This window comes from Haliaeetus albicilla, chromosome 21 (assembly GCF_947461875.1).
Source record: "Haliaeetus albicilla chromosome 21, bHalAlb1.1, whole genome shotgun sequence".
Lineage (NCBI taxonomy): Eukaryota > Metazoa > Chordata > Aves > Accipitriformes > Accipitridae > Haliaeetus > Haliaeetus albicilla.
The window spans coordinates 2224215-2244345 of NC_091503.1; the positions used below are offsets into that span (position 1 = coordinate 2224215).

The 20131-nt window shown below is 38.7% G+C and overlaps 1 protein-coding gene across 7 annotated transcripts in view; it reads right to left on the minus strand.

The window, feature by feature from the left end:
* CTNND2 (catenin delta 2) overlaps window positions 1–20131 on the minus strand; it is a 658470-nt gene that overhangs the window by 302329 nt on the left and 336010 nt on the right. For all 7 annotated transcript variants that reach the window (XM_069808867.1, XM_069808868.1, XM_069808866.1 and 4 more), the window contains 2 exons: window positions 4107–4141; window positions 3509–3625 (listed from right to left, as the gene is read on the minus strand). In XM_069808867.1, the coding sequence (XP_069664968.1) occupies window positions 3509–3625; window positions 4107–4141 (152 nt within the window). The remainder of the gene's footprint in view (window positions 1–3508; window positions 3626–4106; window positions 4142–20131) is intronic.

A 20131-nucleotide genomic window follows, 5' to 3' on the forward strand; every position in this document is an offset into this window, starting at 1 on the left:
CTAGTATTATCTCTGTCCTGAACTAAATTTCGCTCCCCTGAACGTTTCCTTCCCCAGCAATTTCAGGACCTACACTTACTGTGCATGCCTGTCTCTCTCCCGTGGCTCATCTCCGGTGTCTTATACTGTGATTAGCTTGGCTCTCACATATTTGGTCTTTCCCCTGATCCTATTTAAAGTGACAGTTATTTATCTTCATTTGTGCAAAAGCAGTATTTTTGAGTTCCCATTAGAAAAAGATAATGGCAGAGGGAAGAAATAAGTTTCAGGGAGGAGCCGCCAGCTCTGCAGTCAGCGTCAGGCTGCCACATACAGTGATGTACAGCGGGGAGGAGGATGGATCGGATCGAGTGCCCTCACAGCGACACGGAGGGACCAGGCTGGTCCCTAGGACACACCATAGCTAATGGCTACAGCCACTAGCAGCAGCCTGTACCTGCCCACCCTCAGGGACCAAGGGTACGCGTGGACCGCCGTCGTTTTGCTGGTGACATCCCCACAAACACTTAGGACAAGCTCAAGTCCCCTCTAAGTCCACAAAACTATGCCAGGTCATGTTTGATGTAAACTGGAGTGATGCAGTTTGTGACAGATCTATAGGACCGTAAAGATAAAGAGAAATCACGGCAGCACAGGGAACTGGACCACAGAGATGCAGGTTCAGGTGTTAACTCAGCTGCAGCTTCTTGTGTAATTCTGGAAGTTTCCTTACTTTTTGTTTGTTTGCTTGTAACTGGATACACACATGGTTTTGGGAAGCCAATTTATACTGAGTTGAGACAGAAGAAAGAGATGGGCAACAGTGCAGGAGTTCCCCTCAGATGCATATGACCTTGTCCCAGGGTCAGCACAACCACAGAAAACTTGTATGAGAGCACGCAGCAGTTATGAGTCTGCCTGTCCTTGTCTGATAATAATTACTTTAAAAACAGTGATCGCTCTGCTTGCATTTTGCCAAATTAATAAAAGCTTTATATATTTATATTTTTTTATTTGCTCATTCACACTCAGTAAAGATAATTAGCGAGCATCCCTATTAGCGATACAGAACCCCTCCTGTATAAGCCCCTTTCATGTGACTTGTCCCATTAGCCTTTTTTCATGGCTTTTATTTGCTCCTAAAGGAATAGCACATGTGAAGTGATGTTTGGGATTTAGAGTATTATAAAAGCCGCCTGCTAAGCCATGACTTTTGAAAACTAATTCTGAGAAAATCAGAGTGCATGAAACCAAATCGTAAGGATTCTGACTACAGACACACTAGTCCTCTACAAAGGCAGAGCTACCGATAGATTAACTCATTAGACTAGATGCACACCGTTCAGAAAAAGAAGCCGTGGTCACATCCCTGGGCAGGCTTTCACATGATGGTTTAAAAGTCTGCCTCAACCAGACTAGAATTGCCACAGCAGGCTGGAAACGCTCTCCTCAGAGTCTGCCTTGTTACTTAAAATACAGCTATGCAGTCAAACTGCAGAAGTAAACATAACTAAAATTGTAAAATTGAGAGCTCAAAAGTTAGGAAATGCCAGACTAAGTTGCCTTTTCTGAATCATTGCTCTTCCCCTCCTTCCTTCTCTTACAGCCAGTGCACACAATACAAAACAAAACTATTCAGTGTTTTGTAGTTGCCTCATTTTTTACTGCATGACCTCCGACCTTCACTGAAAAATGTCCAATACAAAATAAAAAAAAAATAACAGCACCCTGCTGGATTATTCTATGACACTCAACGTTTACTTCAAATACATCCAAATAATGATTTTTAGAGTACCTGTAAAGTGGGACATTTACATAGAACTCATTTCCTATTTGGAGATTGAAGGAATTAAGACCTAAAGTGCCTATGAAGTACAAATGCTGTGTGTGAGGCACTTTAGAGTGAGTTTTAAACTTCCTTTCATATCACGCTTCATGTACCTGAGACTGGTTCCACAGTGTCCAGTTACAGCCGTTTGTTCTCAGCACACCTGCGAACTAGCAGGGAACACCTAAAACTAAGCGTCAGTAGAAGATACTTTGAATGATTTCACAACTATAACATCAGAACTTCAGGACGCGAAGGAGGGATACAAATAAATTTTAAGTGCAGAGCTGAACTGTCAAATACGAGATTTTTGTTTGCATTGAGTATGTGTGTTCTACTCATTGCTTAGAGAAGTCAGAAACACTCCAGATGAAATCCCCCTCTAGTCTGCTGTGCAATCTGAGCCTTAGCTTTGGGGTAAATGAGGCATGGACAAAAAATGTACAAAACAGGGCGTGAATAATTGTGAATAATTGTGTTACAATGCAGTCATAAGAAATTTGTATTACGTTATACAGACAGCCTTGACTTTGGTACTTTCGACTTCGCAAACACAGTAACATTTTAACTGTCTGATGTGTTTGTGATATTTTACTCTAAATTGAAAAAAGACCCCCAAACCAAAAAGAAAATCCAGTTTATGACATCCTAATTGCATTTATGAGTGATTAGCAGAACTGCAAGTGTTAGCTTTGGCATGTATATCTGATTCTTAATTAAAACCATAAATGGCAAATAGCAATCTAGTTTCATTACGAGGCGGGCCTGGAGCAGTGGAGTATGGGGCGCTGCGACAAAAGGCTTCACAGATATTTCCTGACAATGAAGCAAATCAAGCTTGCGGCTCTGTGGGGGAGCCTGCTCCCTTGTGAGCACACGCACCTGCCTGTTCTCTCCAAACCTATGTTTCTTAGGGACAGCTATTGCCCTGTCCATAAGTCTATCACTATTTCCTTTCTTGAATGTCGTTCTCATCACCCTGTTGTTCCCGCTCTTTGCACTTAACTCCTGATCCCGTGAACAAACCATCCAACCAAGCAAATTCAGCTTTCAACTTTCTGACTGGACCTCCTGCTTCAACAAATCTCATTTCCTTCCCTGCTGGTCCCCCACACAATGCATCTCGACTGCTCCTCTTCTCCATCACTCTTTTCCATTTGCCCACCTTCCTTATTCTCCTTCCCATCTATATACATTCCTATTTGTGTCTTATCTTTTTGTGATACTCACCAGAATTTGGTTTAGTACTAGTTTTCTTCATGTACCCAGACTTCTCTCCATCTACCATCTTCATCTTTCCCTAACATTTTTTCTTAGTTTCCATCTTTTCAGCCAGTTCCTGCCAGTTTCCCATCCAAGCTAGCCCCTCCCTGGGCTTTTGTAGTGGTGATGCTGAAGTCTTGTGACATGACTTTATAGTATAGTACAGCCATACTGCAATTATAAAATATTTTCCTTAAAATATATATGCCATGTTTGTTTTTTTAGCCCACAAACTAGCAGTGAGATTCTCTCCATTACAAACAAAACCAAAAGTTAACTTGCAAAGGCGAGGAGGCAATTCACTGCTCGCAACCACTTTTTCTCCTGCCGATACCAGAAAATAATCAAGAAAAACACTGTAAGATATGCATTCAGTTTTAAAGCATGACATGTTACAAATATGTCTGGGTTCTAAAAAACACATTTCTAGCAACTTACTTTCACTGGCTGAATAGTCCTGTGGGTCGAGTATCCCTGATTCCTGCAGTGATCTAATACAGGAGTCCACCAGCTCCAGACCAGTGGTGAGTTCATCTTCTATATCCTTCTGACCATCTGTAATAAAATTAACAACATAAAAATGTAGAAGAAAGGCAAAAGGTGAAATCAGTTACAAGACAAAAGGTAAAACCAGTTACATGTGACTAAGCATTCACAGCTGATGAAGGAATGGAGAGAACACCAAGATCACATACTCAGAGGACACTAAGCATATTGAAAATTACACCATCCTTTGCAAGCGTGGCCTTGGGCTAATAAAAGCAAAATTAGAAACTTCAGGTCTAGTCTTAAAAAAAGTTAGAGACACGTTTAGCAATGCCCCCTCTCAAAACTCTACGTTAGTCTTGGTGTTCTTTTTGTCAACCTTAACAACTTTTGCAAAATTTTGCCAGTTTTTAAGTAGGGTTTTCACACACTAGCAATGAAAAAAAAATACTGCATAAATAAATGTTGTTTTCTCCTCCATCTTCGTTAGGAGATACGATCATTCTGGGAGAGAATAAATGTAACACATATATGTAGATAAGTACATTACCTTGTGTTTGCCAGTGAAACTGCTCTTCTGTTGAACTGAAAAGAGAAAAAAAAAAGTGTTAATTTCATATTAAATGATTCAGTAGTATGCCATCAATATTCAGATCTAAGTCTGCTCTGAAGGAACTGATTTAAGAATAAAGGAACTGACTTAAAAATAAATAACATAGTTAAAATATATCAGGTATGATTTTACATATTTTTTAATGAATGACTTGCACAGCATTCATTCAGCAGGAGGGAAGCATCTTCACTTCTTAATTAAGTAATTTAGAACATGCATATAGAAACTGCCCTCTTAGTCTTGATATACAAATTAAATTATTTCAAAGCAAAAACATCAACATTTTGCAACTTTTTTTGATCCTTCTATTTGTCTGATTTTCTGTTTTTATAGAGAAAGTTATAAATTGCTTTCTCAAGTGAACAGTTACATGTGATTTCTAAAAGAAATTACGAGTATGACTCCTGGTTCTACTGATCATTATGTGCATTTTTATATTATTCAAATGTGCAGCTAAGTTAATTCAATTGGCCTACACAAGAGAGTAAATTTAGATGTGTTTGTGCTTCTATGTACAAACACTTAAGCAATGGAAGGTCTTAATTTTAAAATAATGAGCATGCACACCAGAGGATGGGTTAGGTTGGGGTTTGTGCTATAAAATGAACGATATAGTCAAAGGAAAGATAAAATGAATAATATATTCAATTAGGCAATGAGTACACTTTCCTCCGAGGCATGATCTGTTTATGCTTCAGTATAGGTCTTTCTCACATGCCAAGAATACAAAACATATTGAAGTTACTCAGAATAATCATTCTTTTGACAACAGTGAACTGATTACTATAGTCATAATTAAAACATTTTTCTGTACATTTTTACAATATAGGGGAGAACAAAATCACCTGTTACATCGGTAAAAAAACCAAAGACAAATTATTTTAACTTTTCAAGCTATAAATGTATTTCTTTCTGATGTAGAGAATAAATGCTCTTTGTAATGAGTAAATGGATTTTAAATCTTGTTTTCCCTTTTCCCAACAGATGCTGGATCTCTTATGAATATGTGAGTATAGCTCCTAGTATCTATGTTCTGAACAAGAATAATGCTTCTTTTTGGAGGTCTCTTCTTATAGGAAAAGAACTTGGGTGAAATATTTATCAGATTTGATAAGTGTTAAAAAAAGGATAATTGCCTAATTGGCATATAAATAGTTCTAAAAGGACAACTTTTAATTTCTAGCTGGTAGCAAAAGTGTTAACCTGACAAATTCAAATCCATACATCATTATCAATTTCCAAATATCTACCATCTGTGGTTTATATTGACTCACTGTAGTGGGATTTCATAGATTAAGAACACAGCCCTTTGATGAGATACTCAACTAAAATGCTTGCATTCAAGTCCACTGAAGTTAATAATATCGAAGATAAACATAGCCAGAGTCCTCTGGCAAATAATAATAGCAAAGTGCTAAACTGGAAGAACTACTTTAATTTAAATTACCTTTTCAAATGGAGCCCTAGTGGGTGGTGACTAGGGACGGTGGCTCTTTTTGAAATATTACTTCTTCCAATTTGAAATTCCTTTTGCCTGATTTTCAAAATCATTAAACAACTGCAGCTTCAGCTGACACACTGGGACTTGAGAGCGATCTTCCTTTCTGGAATTCACATCATCTATAATAAGCAATATATTACTTTCCGCTATACAGTCCCTCCTCCAGTATCCAGATTTCTATGTGATAGATACCACCTCAAAAGACAGAAAAAAATGTAGCATCTCAGGTGGCATTGTTGCTCGCAGAATGAATTACTAAATGTTGCTGGCAAGAACATACTGTTGTAAAAGACTGTGCCACCTCACCAAAATCAGTGAGAAAAGAAAATCAAGTCTCTGCATAAAGAGTGAATTATCATTTCCAGGAATTCCACCTTAGCCCTTCTTAAGCAGCAAATTTGTATAAAATGTAGAAGTTCATTACTGGCATAGTACAAACAGTATTAAATGAATCACTAGTGGCTGATGAGTACAGGTCCCTAATATCACTAGTCTGACTTCCATAGAAACAGTTTAATGTTTTCACCTTAACAAATCTTAGATGGGCAGGTCTAAAAAAGGAATGAAACAAATCTTTACTATGTTTTGGCTTTTCCAGTTTTAGTCAGGCTTCTCCTCACATCTGCTGTAATGGTCTTTTAATAAATACTGTAACTTTCATAGTCAAGGTAATGGATTCACTATCAAAATTTTTATCCTAATGCTACCTTCTTATTCAACATGTGGAATATGGAACAGGCTGCCCAGGGAGGTGGTGGAGTCACCATCCCTGGAGGGATTTAAAAGATGTGTAGATGCGGCACTTAGGGACACGGTTTAGTGGTGGATTTGCCAGTGTTAGGTTTACAGTTGGACTCAATGATCTTAAAAGTCTTTTCCAAACGAAATGATTCTATGAGTCTATAATAAAAGTGTATTTGCTCCTACAAGATATCAATATATTCTGGTATGAAAAGAGTGCTGGTTCCCCTAGTTAACTTCACGCTTCTTAGCTTTTGAACGGTCCGATGTAGTTGCCCATTACAGTTCCCATTTCTTGGTTACAAACCGATGCCTCGGTCTTGCAGACAAACACGTAAAGGGTTTCCCTAGAAAAATCTTATTAGAATTTGACATAGTTTAAATTTAGATACGCTGCTTTTTTTTCTACTTTTTTTTTTTTTTTTTTAAATCATAACTTTTTTTAAAAAATGAGCTTTTCCTGCTTTTGGCCTGAAAAGGATTCCTGACTGAAGCAACCTGATGTGTCTGTGCAGGAAGCCTTTAGGCTGTCACACAACTGTGCCAAATCTGCTTGAGAGAATAAAAGTGCTTTTCTTTTGTGCTTTTCCAGCTTCACAAGAGATCAGTACAAGTGACTGTATACTCACATCAAATACATGAAAAGACCAAAAAAAAAATTAACTGAAGTATTCCCCCTAATAAATTTTTCAGCACGTTCAGCAAAATAAAGCTTTCTGCTTTATAGTTTTTCTAAAGAAAAGGTTTTAAATTCATTATCAGCCACTTTTCTGCACATTCCTATGCCCTCATTATGTAAGTTTGCAAACTCTACCAACTTTGACTGAGGGAGCTGAGCAATAAAATACTTTATTGAGAAGTTGTGAATTATGGAAACCTGCACCAACCTTAGAGTTTGAGGAGGGAGGAGAGAGTTTTTAACCAGAATTACATTAGTATAGTATTAGAAAATAGTAGCATAGAATATAAATGAGCTGAGAACTCAGGCAGGTATAATTATTACCTCCCTTAACCCAAAACCAGAAGAATAATTATGATTTATTTGCTGTATTCTTCTCTCATTATTGGTAGTCGTTGCATCCTGTATCTACTTCAAATGTTCTAGGACAAGTAAGACAGCCATATAAAGAATCCTGTGTCACCATTCAACTATACAAAACTTTGATTCTTCTATACTGATATTGTCTTTGGAAAATACGATTTATTGAAGGAAAATCCCAGGGAAGTAGAATAACTTAAGAATGAGAAGATAATGCTAAAAACCAAACAAACAAAGAAACAAACAAAAAACCCAACCAAGCAACCAAAACAAGAATGTTGTCATATGTTTAGTTCTGGATGTTCATCTCAAAGCTAATGAACCTATCTTCTGTAAGGATGCACCTTTAATAACCACTTACGCAAGGAAATATTCCAGTAAAAGTCGTTTTATCTCCCTAGGCAAGGATAAGCAAAGTAAATATCCACAGAGTGGTCATCTTGATTCCAGCTGAACTCACATGTTCCCTTTTCTGCACGCATGTAATAAAAGCACTGAAGTAGCAAGAAACCTTCTACGTGTGACCTTGCATGCTAGGAGGACGGAAGGCAAATGAGCACAGCACGCTGCAGGGAGCTTGTTTTGGGGAACATCGCACGAAGAGAGCACTCGGGGAGCTCTACCTGCCTCTGCACAATGTGGGAAGATCAGAAGCACAAAGTGTTGCAAAAATGCAGAGTTTCTATGGCCAGCAAAGGATGTCTGACTATTACCAGCAATCTGGTTACATCAAGTTTATCCCTTTTCAGGCATGGATAAAAAAACCCCAGTCTGAGCTACAGTATGTCTATTGACAAGCAAGAATCGGGTCTCTGGGAGCAAGGACAACTTGATAGGAACCCAGCAGGGCAAGATGGGCTCTGTGGAGACAACGGTACTGTCCCACAGAGCCAGCACCAGCAGAACAAGGTGAACTCCGTATGACCCTCCAAGGCCTCTCCCCACAATTTACGTGAGTCAAAAGCAGGTTTGGTGGCGTACAGGTGAATGCTCAAAGTGACACCAAAATACTGCTTTCCTGGACCATGCTCACGAGCCACATTTCTGTAAAAGTAACCAGAACCCTCAGGGGAGGTAACTCAGAGGTGCAGAAGGCTGTTGAGCACTTTGGGAAGAGAAAAACTGCCTGAGACATCCTCAGACAGCGTTGCCATAGGGCTTGTACAAACACCCAAGGATTTGCTTTCAAATCTTCCTTTGCTCGGAAGAGCAAAGACCATAGGAAAGAAACTCAGTTCCTGCTGGGAAGGGATGTAGGTCTTCTTTCTGGCACACCTCTTGATTTATCATGGACCCTGCGTACAGGCTGCCACGGCAAACTCATACTTTTGTACTCCTTTACTTATCCAAGAAATGTTTGTGTCCCTCTTCTTTTTGTGAAGTCATTCAGTTTACAGTTGTGACTCATTTTTGGAGAAAGTGCTATAGCTATCTGCTACACAAAAATATTTCTTTTTATTGTTTTCTAAAACAATTCATGAAATTATATCTAATACCACTATAGAACAGCTATGAAAGGATTTTTACAAGGAGTTGTATCAGCACATGATCTTTTCAATTATTTCTGCAATGGAGCCACACAAACATCACTGTATATAATTACAGGCAGATACTGTCTCACTGATTTTTAAATTGCTATTCTGTTTGTGGAATGTGGAAGAATAAAGATTCAGAAGCATTTCACAAGAAGCAAGGAGGCTGAGAAACTAATATTCCATCTAAAGCAAAAGAGAAGCAGATTTTAAATCAGCAGTACACTTCAGCTTATCCGCAAAATAGTAAACAATCTTTAGTATCAACTATTGGGGGGAGGGGGGGAGAAGACTTAAGAATAAATTTTACGTGAAATAATCCCATGAAAAAGTACCAACCCCTCAATAAATTGCCATAGAAAAGATCAACCCCCAAGTGCCATTTTTTTTTGTTGCCCAATTTAAAATTACATCAAAATCTCTGACTTCAGTAGTCACCTCTATAGCTGTGACACAGTAACCTCTCTCAAATATTTAATCACACTCTATTAGTCAGCTGTGGTATCAGCTCGGCTACTGTATCAAGAAGTCCTTTTGATGTTCCAACAAACCTCATCTAATCCCCTATAATGATCCTGGAAAATGTAAAAAAACCCAACAAACCTAAATAAAGAAACAACTACCTCCACAAATCCAACATATTTTACTGATGGCTGCTCTTCTGTACCCTATGAATTTTAAACTGACTTTTTAAATTATTACAAACCACTTCTTAGCTGCAGATGCCAGAAAACCATTCAGGTGGTTAATTCCCACCTTTATTAGAAAGGCCTTGCTACAAGTTCCTACAGGGAAAGAGAATTGTCTATTTTTTCCCCCAGACAAATCATTGTTACTCTCTAGCTTTTACAAAATCAATAGCAGAACTTTTTGTCTGTGATATGAATGTTTTGTGTTTCTTTCCAATGAAGCAGGGAAATATTCGCAGCCAAATTTTCAAAGAGGTCCCAAAATCAATGCTTTCCTCTTCATTTAATACTTGCAGAAGTTTGCAGACATGATTTTCCTTTAAAAGCAACTTTTTAACTGCTCTAGGCCTATATATCCGATTTTCCTATACTGATTGTGCTTAATAATAACTGTTCTATTTCTTCTTATTTAAACGTGGTTTAAAGTTCAGTGGGCTACATTGCTAAGAGCACTATTTAAGTACAGAGCATGCACAGAAAGCCAGCAGCAGTCCTGCGTTCCACACAGCGCGCTGCTTATGTGCTCGCAAAGCGGGCAGCAAAGGCTGCTATTTAACGGAGAGAGCATAATAGAGTCTGTTTCCCTGTAGTTTTTGACCGTCACTCCTGAAACGGTCAACAAGTGTATCAATTATAGCAATTATTTTTTTTTGACTGAATTAATTTCACACATACCAACCCCCCAAAAACATTTACTGAAGTCTTGATTGAACTCAGCCAGCTAGAAACAAACCCCTTGCTACTTAGCTTGCAATACCAGCCAGTTTCCTTTAGTTTCAGTTCTGCAGATAGTTACTGGTGTGACAGTGAAGACAGAGAATCCTTTCACAGCAGAAGCCTGCGAAGCTCTGCTATTCGAAGGAAAAGAATTTGCAGGACAACACAGGCGACTACTTGTTATATTTAATTTAACTTTAAACTTGGAAGCAATGACAGCGTTAGGGAAACAAGTAGTATAGGATTACCCTGTTCTCACTCTTCCCTCTGTGTCCATTTCTGGCCCCTGTGTATCCCAGACAGGATACTGGGCGAGACAGACCCTAACTCTGGATCAATACAACCATTCTTTTATTCTTATTTAGAGAAGCTAAAATCAAATCAAATTACTTCATTTTGTAATTTCCCTTGATTAACTAATTAAGAAAAAGGATAGTGGTTTACAAAAAGAATGAATTAGCTCAGGGCTGGATTTCTGCTAAGGTAATAATGTTAGTTCTTCCTGTTTGCTTGAAACCTATTTTTATTTGAGAAAGAAGCTCACTTCCAAAACTGAACTACCTCAACAGCACCAGATTTAGAACAGAATAGAACAGAAAAGAATAGAATAGAATATTTCAGTTGGAAGGGACCTACAACGATCATCTAGTCCAACTGCCTGACCAATTCAGGGCTGACCAAGTTAAAGGATGTTGTTATGGGCATTGTCCAAATGCCTCTTTTAGATACTGACAGGCTTGGGGCATCCACCACCTCTCTAGGAAGCCTGTTCCAGTGTTTGACCACCCTCTCGGTAAAGAAATGCTTCCCAGGGTCTAGTCTAAACCTGCCCTGGTACAGCTTTGAACCATTCCCACGAGTCCTATGACTGGATCCCAGGGAGAAGAGCTCAGCACCTTCCTCTCTACTTGCCTTCCTCAGGAAGCTGGAGAGAGCAATGAGGTCACCCCTCAGCCTCCTTTAAATTTGAAATTTTGCCACTCCTCCAAAGTATAGCAGTTTAGATAGTAGCGTGCTATCATATTTCTTCAGCCCCGGTGGTGATATTTGGATCTGATCCAAACCACACAAGCTTCTAAAATAATATTTGGAAGGAACTTAAGTGCTCAAGAAATAAATCAGAAATTGCAAATTAGAGAAAGGCAATAGTGGAAAGGCAGAATCATCTCTGCCTTGAGGCAACTGAGCAGTTTGGTGCCTAAATCACAACACAGCCTATCAGTACCCATAAAACTGTACTCTTCAAGCATGCTTTACAGACAGCATTGCACGGAAAACATGGTAATGGTTGTCATGCTTTAAAGAAAACAACACAACACCCTGAAAGATCAAATGAGGTCTAGCTTCTTCTCTCCCTCTTCCCGCAACAGTTCAGTTATTAAAGCACTTGTGCACAATGTGATAGAACTAGATACAATCCTGTTTTATTCACTTGTGAGAAATCAAAGCAATATATAAGTTGAGTGTGACCATCAGGCTATTCCCTATCTTTCCTATGAATCCTCAATCCTGTATAGAAAGCAACACACTATTTTAGTGAAGGAACTCCATTATAAAAGATGTCACCGCTGCTACCTTCTCTTTGCACCAAGTTTTGAAAGATGGCTTCAGAGAAAGGGTGCAAGGCAGTAATACCCACAAAAGGAAAGACAGTTTCCCAGTAGAGCAGAAAAAGGTGCTGAAGATCCAGAGATGAGACTGAATTTCATGTAAGGTACCTTAAAGATCCTGCCCAACGTTTTGACGTAGGGTAAGAAATACTCAGTGAATTGAGATCGATTCTGTTCTGAGGCACACAGTTCCCTGTGCATTGTAGGAGCATGACAGGAACTCAACCCCAATGATGGATGCACGCAGACAATCACCTAAAAATAAGCATTACAACACACTTTCTCAGTACCTTTTTGGTTCTGGTCTTTGGTACTAGAACATTCATTTCTAAAGAAATATGCTGCAATATAAATAAAATTCCCTTACGGAAACTGACTTCTGTACCTGAAGGTACTGCAATATTTCTTCCTGGGATAGCTGACCGGTAGAGCAGGTAAAACCCCAGCAGTAACATGAAGCTCCTTATCTTCTCATTACAAACTGCACAAGGACACCCCTTCTGCACTAAGACTTAATCCTTAACATGCAGATCAAGCTGAGCGCCTCATGCTGACCATTGTTTCAGGTAAATTATTTTAAGTATGACCACGCTTTTATATGACTATTTCAGCTACAATATTTATTCTGTGTTGTCCTTGATAACTAATAAGAAACTGATTTTCTCTAGATTTTGAGGGATGATTCATTTCGAGTTCAGCACTTCCTTAGGGAAATGATGCAGACAGAAGCCAGACGGCCTCTACCTTGAAGAAAGCGCATTCCACGCAGGAAACTCCCAACACACACATAGCCTGTCACTGTGTGAAATCGCACATCACAGCCCTTACTAGTTCCTCTCCCCTACAGCCTCTTCACATTAGCTTCACTCAGCTCCTTCCAAGAAACCCCTTCAGGGCTCTTCACCTTCGCCTCTTTCCATGTAAATAACTCTCTCCTTTTCTTTCCATTCCTTCTCCCCTCCTACAGAACAAAACACTGAGCCAGGATGTTTCTACTTTACTTAGACGATGATTTTGCTATTCCCTTTCCTGCAGCTTATGCCTGTTTGGGCCAGGAGCAAATTTCTACCGTGCTGATGTAGTAGCGGGAAGTCCCCTGTAACTAACAAAGAATATTCTTAATGTTAATACTATGGTCTGAATTTTGACACTGAACAGACTGCATGGTAATCACCTCTACCTTACGTGTTGTCTTTTATTTCTGTATTCTCCACCAGATGCACAGACAGGAAACATTGCCATGAACCAGAAGAAGACTCTGCAGGGAGCAGGAAAGATTTTGTTGATCCTTTTTAAGGGAAGAATAAGTAAACGATTTGAGGTGTACATTTAAAAAGCCAAGTTTAATAGATGTGTTGAACAAATTATTTTCTGTTGAGATGAGGGAGGAATAATCATAGCATAACTTAGGTTGGAATGACCTCTGGGCATCATTTGGTCCAGTCCCCACTTAAGGCTGGGCTAACTTCAGAGTACTATCCTGCACATAATGTTGTAGCAAGGCATGCGAGAGACTCCTTCAGTATTGTGCTGTTGAGAATTTGTTTAGTTATTTCTCATTTTTTAAGAGAGAACAGAAAAACTGATAAAAGATGGAAGTTAAAAGAGTTTGGTGAGCTCTTAGATGAGACAACTGAAGTCTGAAAAGGGAGCACAACTGTCTTTTATAATGTAGCAAGGCTAAAACACAGGAGAAAAAGAAGTAATCAGGAAGCATACAGGTGGGACAAGAACAAACAGGTTTAAACTGGTTGTTGAAATTTTTGCTGGAAATTTAAAAAAGGTACTAAAACATCATGGAAGCAGCCATCCCCACCCAATTTGAGCTGAGGTGGCAAAACCATTTGTGCTCTTAGAAGGCTGTTTGGTAAGTTCATTAGAAAGAGGTGATGTTAGTTTCAGCTTCGAGGAACTGGACTACATCCCAGGATGGTCCCTCCAGTTCTGTATTTGAAATAATCTTAATCTGTGATGCTGGCAGCTTGGTGATTGCTACATAAAGTACACAGCTGCATAAATTAATGCCTCGTACCACCAGAAACAATGGAGAAACACAGTTGTTCTAGAAGCAGGCAGTACCAAAAATCACATATGCAAAAAATGATGAGTCTTCATTTTACATTTCAGCAGATGAATGTAAAGGCAGCAGAGAACTACTTTCTAACCTAAAATGTTGGATGAATGTAAAAGCAATTTGGCCTATTAGGTGGGTGATAAGCAGCTGGGTCAACCCCTGAACAATTGCTATTGATTTATGATTTTAACTATGGGAGTGAAAATTGTTATTTGTAAACTGTCTGTTTGTATACAGAGTTGACAAATTATCCAAGTAACTAAAATGGCACATGGTAATAACAGCTATTTAGCTATATGGATAACCTTTAATCACACATTCATTATGGAAAATAACTAAAATTATATTAATGTAAGCTGACAAAAAATAAATGTAACCTTTAGACAGATTTGGAGCTTTGCTGTAAGCACATAGTCTTTGTATTCTGGCTTTTTCCACCACTAAGGCTCAGAGGGGAAAACAAGAATCAGTTCCCTAAGAAAATAGTATTCGTTGCATTATTCATTGCCTACCAGTCACTAAAGAAATACACCACAGGAGACACCATGCTTGTAAAACCAGGCTCATAAGTCAGACATTTGGTAAAGACAGAAGTAAGAAATATATTATAATTCTATTTTTAAAAAGAGTATGTAGGCATTAAAGAGAATATTCCTAAAGAGTAAAAGGATACCTTTGTAGAACCTTGAAGAAAATGATCTTCCAGATATCATACTAGTAATGCTGAGAGCAGTAATATTTTGAATCACCTTTATTCTTAGCAGAATATTACAATATAAAATGTTGTGAAAGTTACTTGAAACAGTCCTTTGAAATTTTGTTTTGTTAACAAAAGGATGAAATCACCTTTCTACTTAAATATACTTTACATCCAGAACATGAAGTTTCACAAGATAGTTAAATATTGAATCTTTTCATCTTGGTATATGTACATAATCTACACATTTCAATACTGAGATAAAACTTTGCCAATGTGATTTCCTGATCCTGTGTACTTTAAGGTCTGCCAGCCAGGTAAACCATGAAGGGCTGCACTAGTAGTAAGAGTTAGACTGAAAATCAGATAAAATCAAAAGACAAGTGCTTGGAAGTTCTACTCACGACTTCTTTCTTCTGTTTGGCTTTTCCATAACCTATGTATTGATCACTGCCTGCATATCAAAACAAGTACCAAATTCCTTGTCTGCACCTATTCTCATGCAGCTGATTTTGCTACAGCCGAGTGGCACATTTGTTTCCTAAACCTTGTTGTACTTTGGCTCTCTCACTCCTCTTTTGCGCAATCCCACTAATATTCATGAAAAACAAAAGCATACCCCTGAATTTCCATATTATTGCTCCTTTAAGCTGCCCAAAAGACCATCTTTGTCTCCACAAATTGGGGAGACCAAAGTGGAGAGGAAATTGGACGAGTAGTGAAAGTTACTTGTTACTTAATTATTGCAAAATTTTCCAATGCAAATCTGGCCCTAACATAGTAGAAGAGTGACTTCACAAATATTACAGGTTCTCATGTTGCATTCAAAAAAAAAAGACAGAAGGCTTAGCTATATGCTTTTATCACTTGTAAAAATTTCAGACACCAGTTAGTCTATCACTTAGGGTAGCACTGAGGTCATATCTCAGAACCTCTCAGTAGAAGAATTCAACTGCTGAGATGGCTTGCTTGATAAAACCAAATTCTACCTACTACAGTCCCCAAAGCATTTCAAATTAGAAAAGTTGTAACACTTTAAAGTGTTAAGGTAGGGCACTGATCTTCATTCTGCTCAAGGGGCCATCTAGTACTTTCTGGAAAGTCTATAATTATGCAGAAAAATGTTAAACTGTATCAGATTAAATAAAAGCACTAATTTTCTCTGCTGACTCTGCTGTAAAAGCAGACGAAGGAAATGAAACACAGATCTCAAGTAACTAGCTGAGCTTTACATTGGCAGATAGAATTTTTTAAAAGCCCTTTGTTTTGGTGAAAAGGTTCCTGAACCATAGAAAAATTAAGCTCTTGGCCACCTATGCAAATCCCTCTCTAGGATACCTCAACACCACTTGTTCAAAACAACTCATTAAAATTCTTTCTTCCCCATGGCGGATAGATCCAGAATCCAGTTAGTTTTAACTAGAGCTCTTGCCACCCAGTAATACTTTTCCCTCTGTGCCCATCCTAATCACATGTTCCATCATCAGAAAAATTACATATATATAACGTAACAGTTACCAGCTTTGCATTTATTTTATCTTTCTTTTCTCTGATTACACTAAATCAAATTTAGAGGGGATCTGTCCTGGTTTTGGCTGGGATAGAGTTAATTTTCTGCTTAGTAGCTGGTACAGTGTGTTTTGGATTTAGCCTGAGAAGAATGTTGATAACACGCTGATGTTTTAGTTGTTGCTAAGTAGCGTTTATCCTAAATTAAGGATTTTTCAGTTTCCCGTGCTCTGCCAGCAGCAGGTGCACAAGGAGCTGGGAGGGAGCACGGCCAGGAGAGCTGACCCGAACCAGCCAAAGGGATATTCCATACCACAGACCCTCATGTCCAGTATAGAAACTGGGGGGAGTTGGCTGGGAGGGGCGGATCGCTGCTCCCGCATCGCTCAGCGGGTGGTGAGCAATCGCATTGTGCATCACTTGTCTTTTCTTGGGGTTTATTTCTCTCTCTTTTTGTTATCTTCTATTATTATTATTATTACATTTTTATTTCAGTTATTAAACTGTTCTTATCTCAACCCATGAGTTTTACTTTTTTTTTCCAGTTCTCCTCCCCATCCCACCAGGGGTGGGGAGGGAGTGAGCAGCTGCGTGGTGCTTAGTTACTGGCTGGGGTTAAACCACGACAGGTTCTCAATTGAGATATCCCATCATTTTGCTAACTCCACAACTTCTTTCTCTTTAAATATCTTAATCTAAGTTTAAAAGCTGATTGTAAAATTGACAATTTTACAGTACTTGTTCAGTGAATCTCAGAAATAGCCTAATCAAAAAGCTAAATCTGTTTTCATTGGCAAAAGAGAGCTAATATGAAAAGTGAGGAGACTGATTTTTTTTTCCTCCCTGAATATGAATCACATAAAATCTGTTCTGGACTTGACAAAATTAATTTCTCACACTATAGAAATGCTAAAGATCATAGGTGAAAACAATTAAGAAAGCAATGTGTTTTGTGGCCATTTTGAGGAAGAACAGTATTTGCAAGTTAGCTTAAGGGCAGTCAGTGCCAAAAGCAGAGACAGATTTTTACTCCCAATCATGTAGTTCCAACCTCTGCTCAAAGCAGGGTCGATGAGCACTGGTTGGGAAGTATTAGCAGTCTTCAACTCTTAAAAATTGTGTCCAGATCTTAATGTTTTTCCATTTTAAAGAACATAATGAGTAAGGAAAAAGTCTATAAAGAAAACATGAAAAGACCCACTGATAAAGAAAATTTTAAGAACCTCTAGTGGTCAAACAATTTCAACAATTTTTTGTGTTGAACAATATAGTTCAACACAAAACTGTACAGGACAACTGTAGAGTTTTGACTGCAATACAGGACAACTTTGCAGTTAGGATGGGACTGGAATAAAAGTGACCTCTAGAGCACCAAAAATTGTATCTGGCCTGTTTTCAGTAAGAATGATGTTCTACTGAGGGATCATAGTAAGGAGAATTCAAAGAATACAGTATACTTTACATCTCATGATGAACTATGTAATCTCCAGTCCAAAATTGAAATAACTATGATAATCATGGATTTTATTAATCAAGCTGTGGATGGCAGTCTCCAAATAGGCATTACAAAGTATTGTACCTTTTTAAGACGGGGGGAAGAAACTAAACCAATCAGAACTCAAGCCTAGGCTGACTTCCAAAGTTAAAAATGTGCTAATAATTCAAATTGCAATGGTCAACAGGAAAAGAAATAAATGCACTTGATTTTATTAAGGTTTCACACAGCACATAAAATGGTAGTTTTCTCTCGAAGAGTAAAAAAAGGAAATGTAGATCTAATATATCTGGAATTCCATCAGGCATTTAACCCATTATCAGATGACATTGCAAAGTTAATAGCTTAAAAACTAAAGTGTGAAACAGTACAAGATTTGAACAGTGGGCGTAAAAAAGGCCAGACAGGAGACAACCGGTGGTGTTAAACTGAAGCTGAGCGAGGGAAATGACGCAGAAGTACTCAAAAATCAGTCCTGGGGGAATATGCTTTTCCGCAGGAATGTGTAAGACAAATTCAGCCAGTTTGAAGAGGTAGCAAGATCAGTACCTGAAATGTATTAAAGCAGTCTTCTGATACCAGGTAAGACTGGACTTTTTGTTCCTTAGGTTAATTCCAGCCTCATCTTACCATGACTTGGATTCAATTTTTTCAGGAAATTAAGACTGAAAATTGTCTTCCTTCTCCTTGGAGAAGTACTTTTTCTTTTTTTGCTCCATAATGAAAAAAAAATGAAATGTTTTATGAGCAGGTTGTTGAAAGAATGCAGGAATTCTGAAAATACTTTATGGTCACCTATGAAATAGAACTTACAATAGCAATACAATGTCTACAATGTCTCATAAATAGGTCTTTAATAAACTACTCCAAAATGTACTGCCAATAATATGGATAGTCAAATGGAGAAACATTGAGGAAACCCAGCTTTACTACAATTACGACTACATGCATAAAACAGTAAGTTAAAACATTAGCTGGTCCAGTATATTTATTAATTTTTTTATTCAACATGGAACCATCGCAACTGAAAGAGAAGAAACCCATAGGACAGCAAAGAATAGGCACAAAGCTATATTAGAAGCATAGCTATTTGTTTCCATAAGTACCGTAGTATATGCACATGTCCCATCTGCACATTGCAGCATATTTTCATCCTCCACTGACCACTTGAAAATGAGTCCATAGAAAGCCATGCCCTACCATGACGTGGACTATACCTGCCCTCAATTCATCCTTCCTTCTCTCCATATCCCCGATTGCCCCGGCCCTGTTTTGCATCTTACCTGCCCCTGGCAGGAATCCCCCAGTTCCCACTGTCAGATTCCATATTGCTCCACTGCAGTGCACATTACTTGGGAGAGCATCTTAACTTACTGTATCAGAACAAAAGCAAAATCATACATTATGCAAACAACTTTCAAAAGAAAGATCCTTTTCGCAGCGTGAACTGCTACTTGTCATCTAACCACCTCTGTTTTATGTGGGAAAAGAGTCACTACATAGCAGAGGGAATTAATTATGATATGGCTTTCTTGCATGGCCTTGCTGACAGCATTTTGTAGAGACACATGGAAGTATGTGACTAATTTGGATTTATACCTATGTCTACTACACAGGAAAGTAAGTTTGAATCAAACAAAGGTGGAACTGTGGACAAGACCCACGAGAACTGTTTTGACGCTCTCATAATGATGTGCTTCTGGGGAGTATGAAGATCTAACAAGTCACCATTGGGGAAGTGGAGAGGTCCCTGTTCTCCACCAGCAGCCCAGCAGAAAAAAGCGTCATAGCTTTTCTGTGGCAGCATTTCGTCCCAGCTCGCCGAAGAGAGCTGTGCCAGAGAACTGCGACGGCGGGCTGCTCCGTCAGCCAAGGGGAGCCATCGGCCACGGGTGACCACAGCGCAGGCACTGCACTACTGCAAATGCTTTTCTGAGCCTGTCGCACTTAATTCAATGCATTTCCATTTCCTTCGCGTTCAGTGACAAACTGAATGTGGGTAAAATGCTCTTCACTGCAGTGCCAAAGAATAGTGCCTTCCTTACCAGCATGAACTCCTCTCAACTTCTCAGGCAAATACACTGGCAAGGGCCAGCACACCTTGCTGGTCCCACTCATGCCGTATGTACCCGCAGCTAGTCTGCTTCACAGCCGTACTCTTTGGCTGTGGAAGTCACGGGCTGCTAAACCTAACACAAAACTAATTTCCCTTCAAACCGGCCAAATCTATGTAGCAAGTTCTACACATACTTACAGCAGAAAAATATTTGAATAATTCTGTAAGACTAGAATACGGTCCAATCAGTAGCTAAGAGGGTTTTTTTATTGTTTTTTTTTTAAATTTATTTCTGAAGCTAC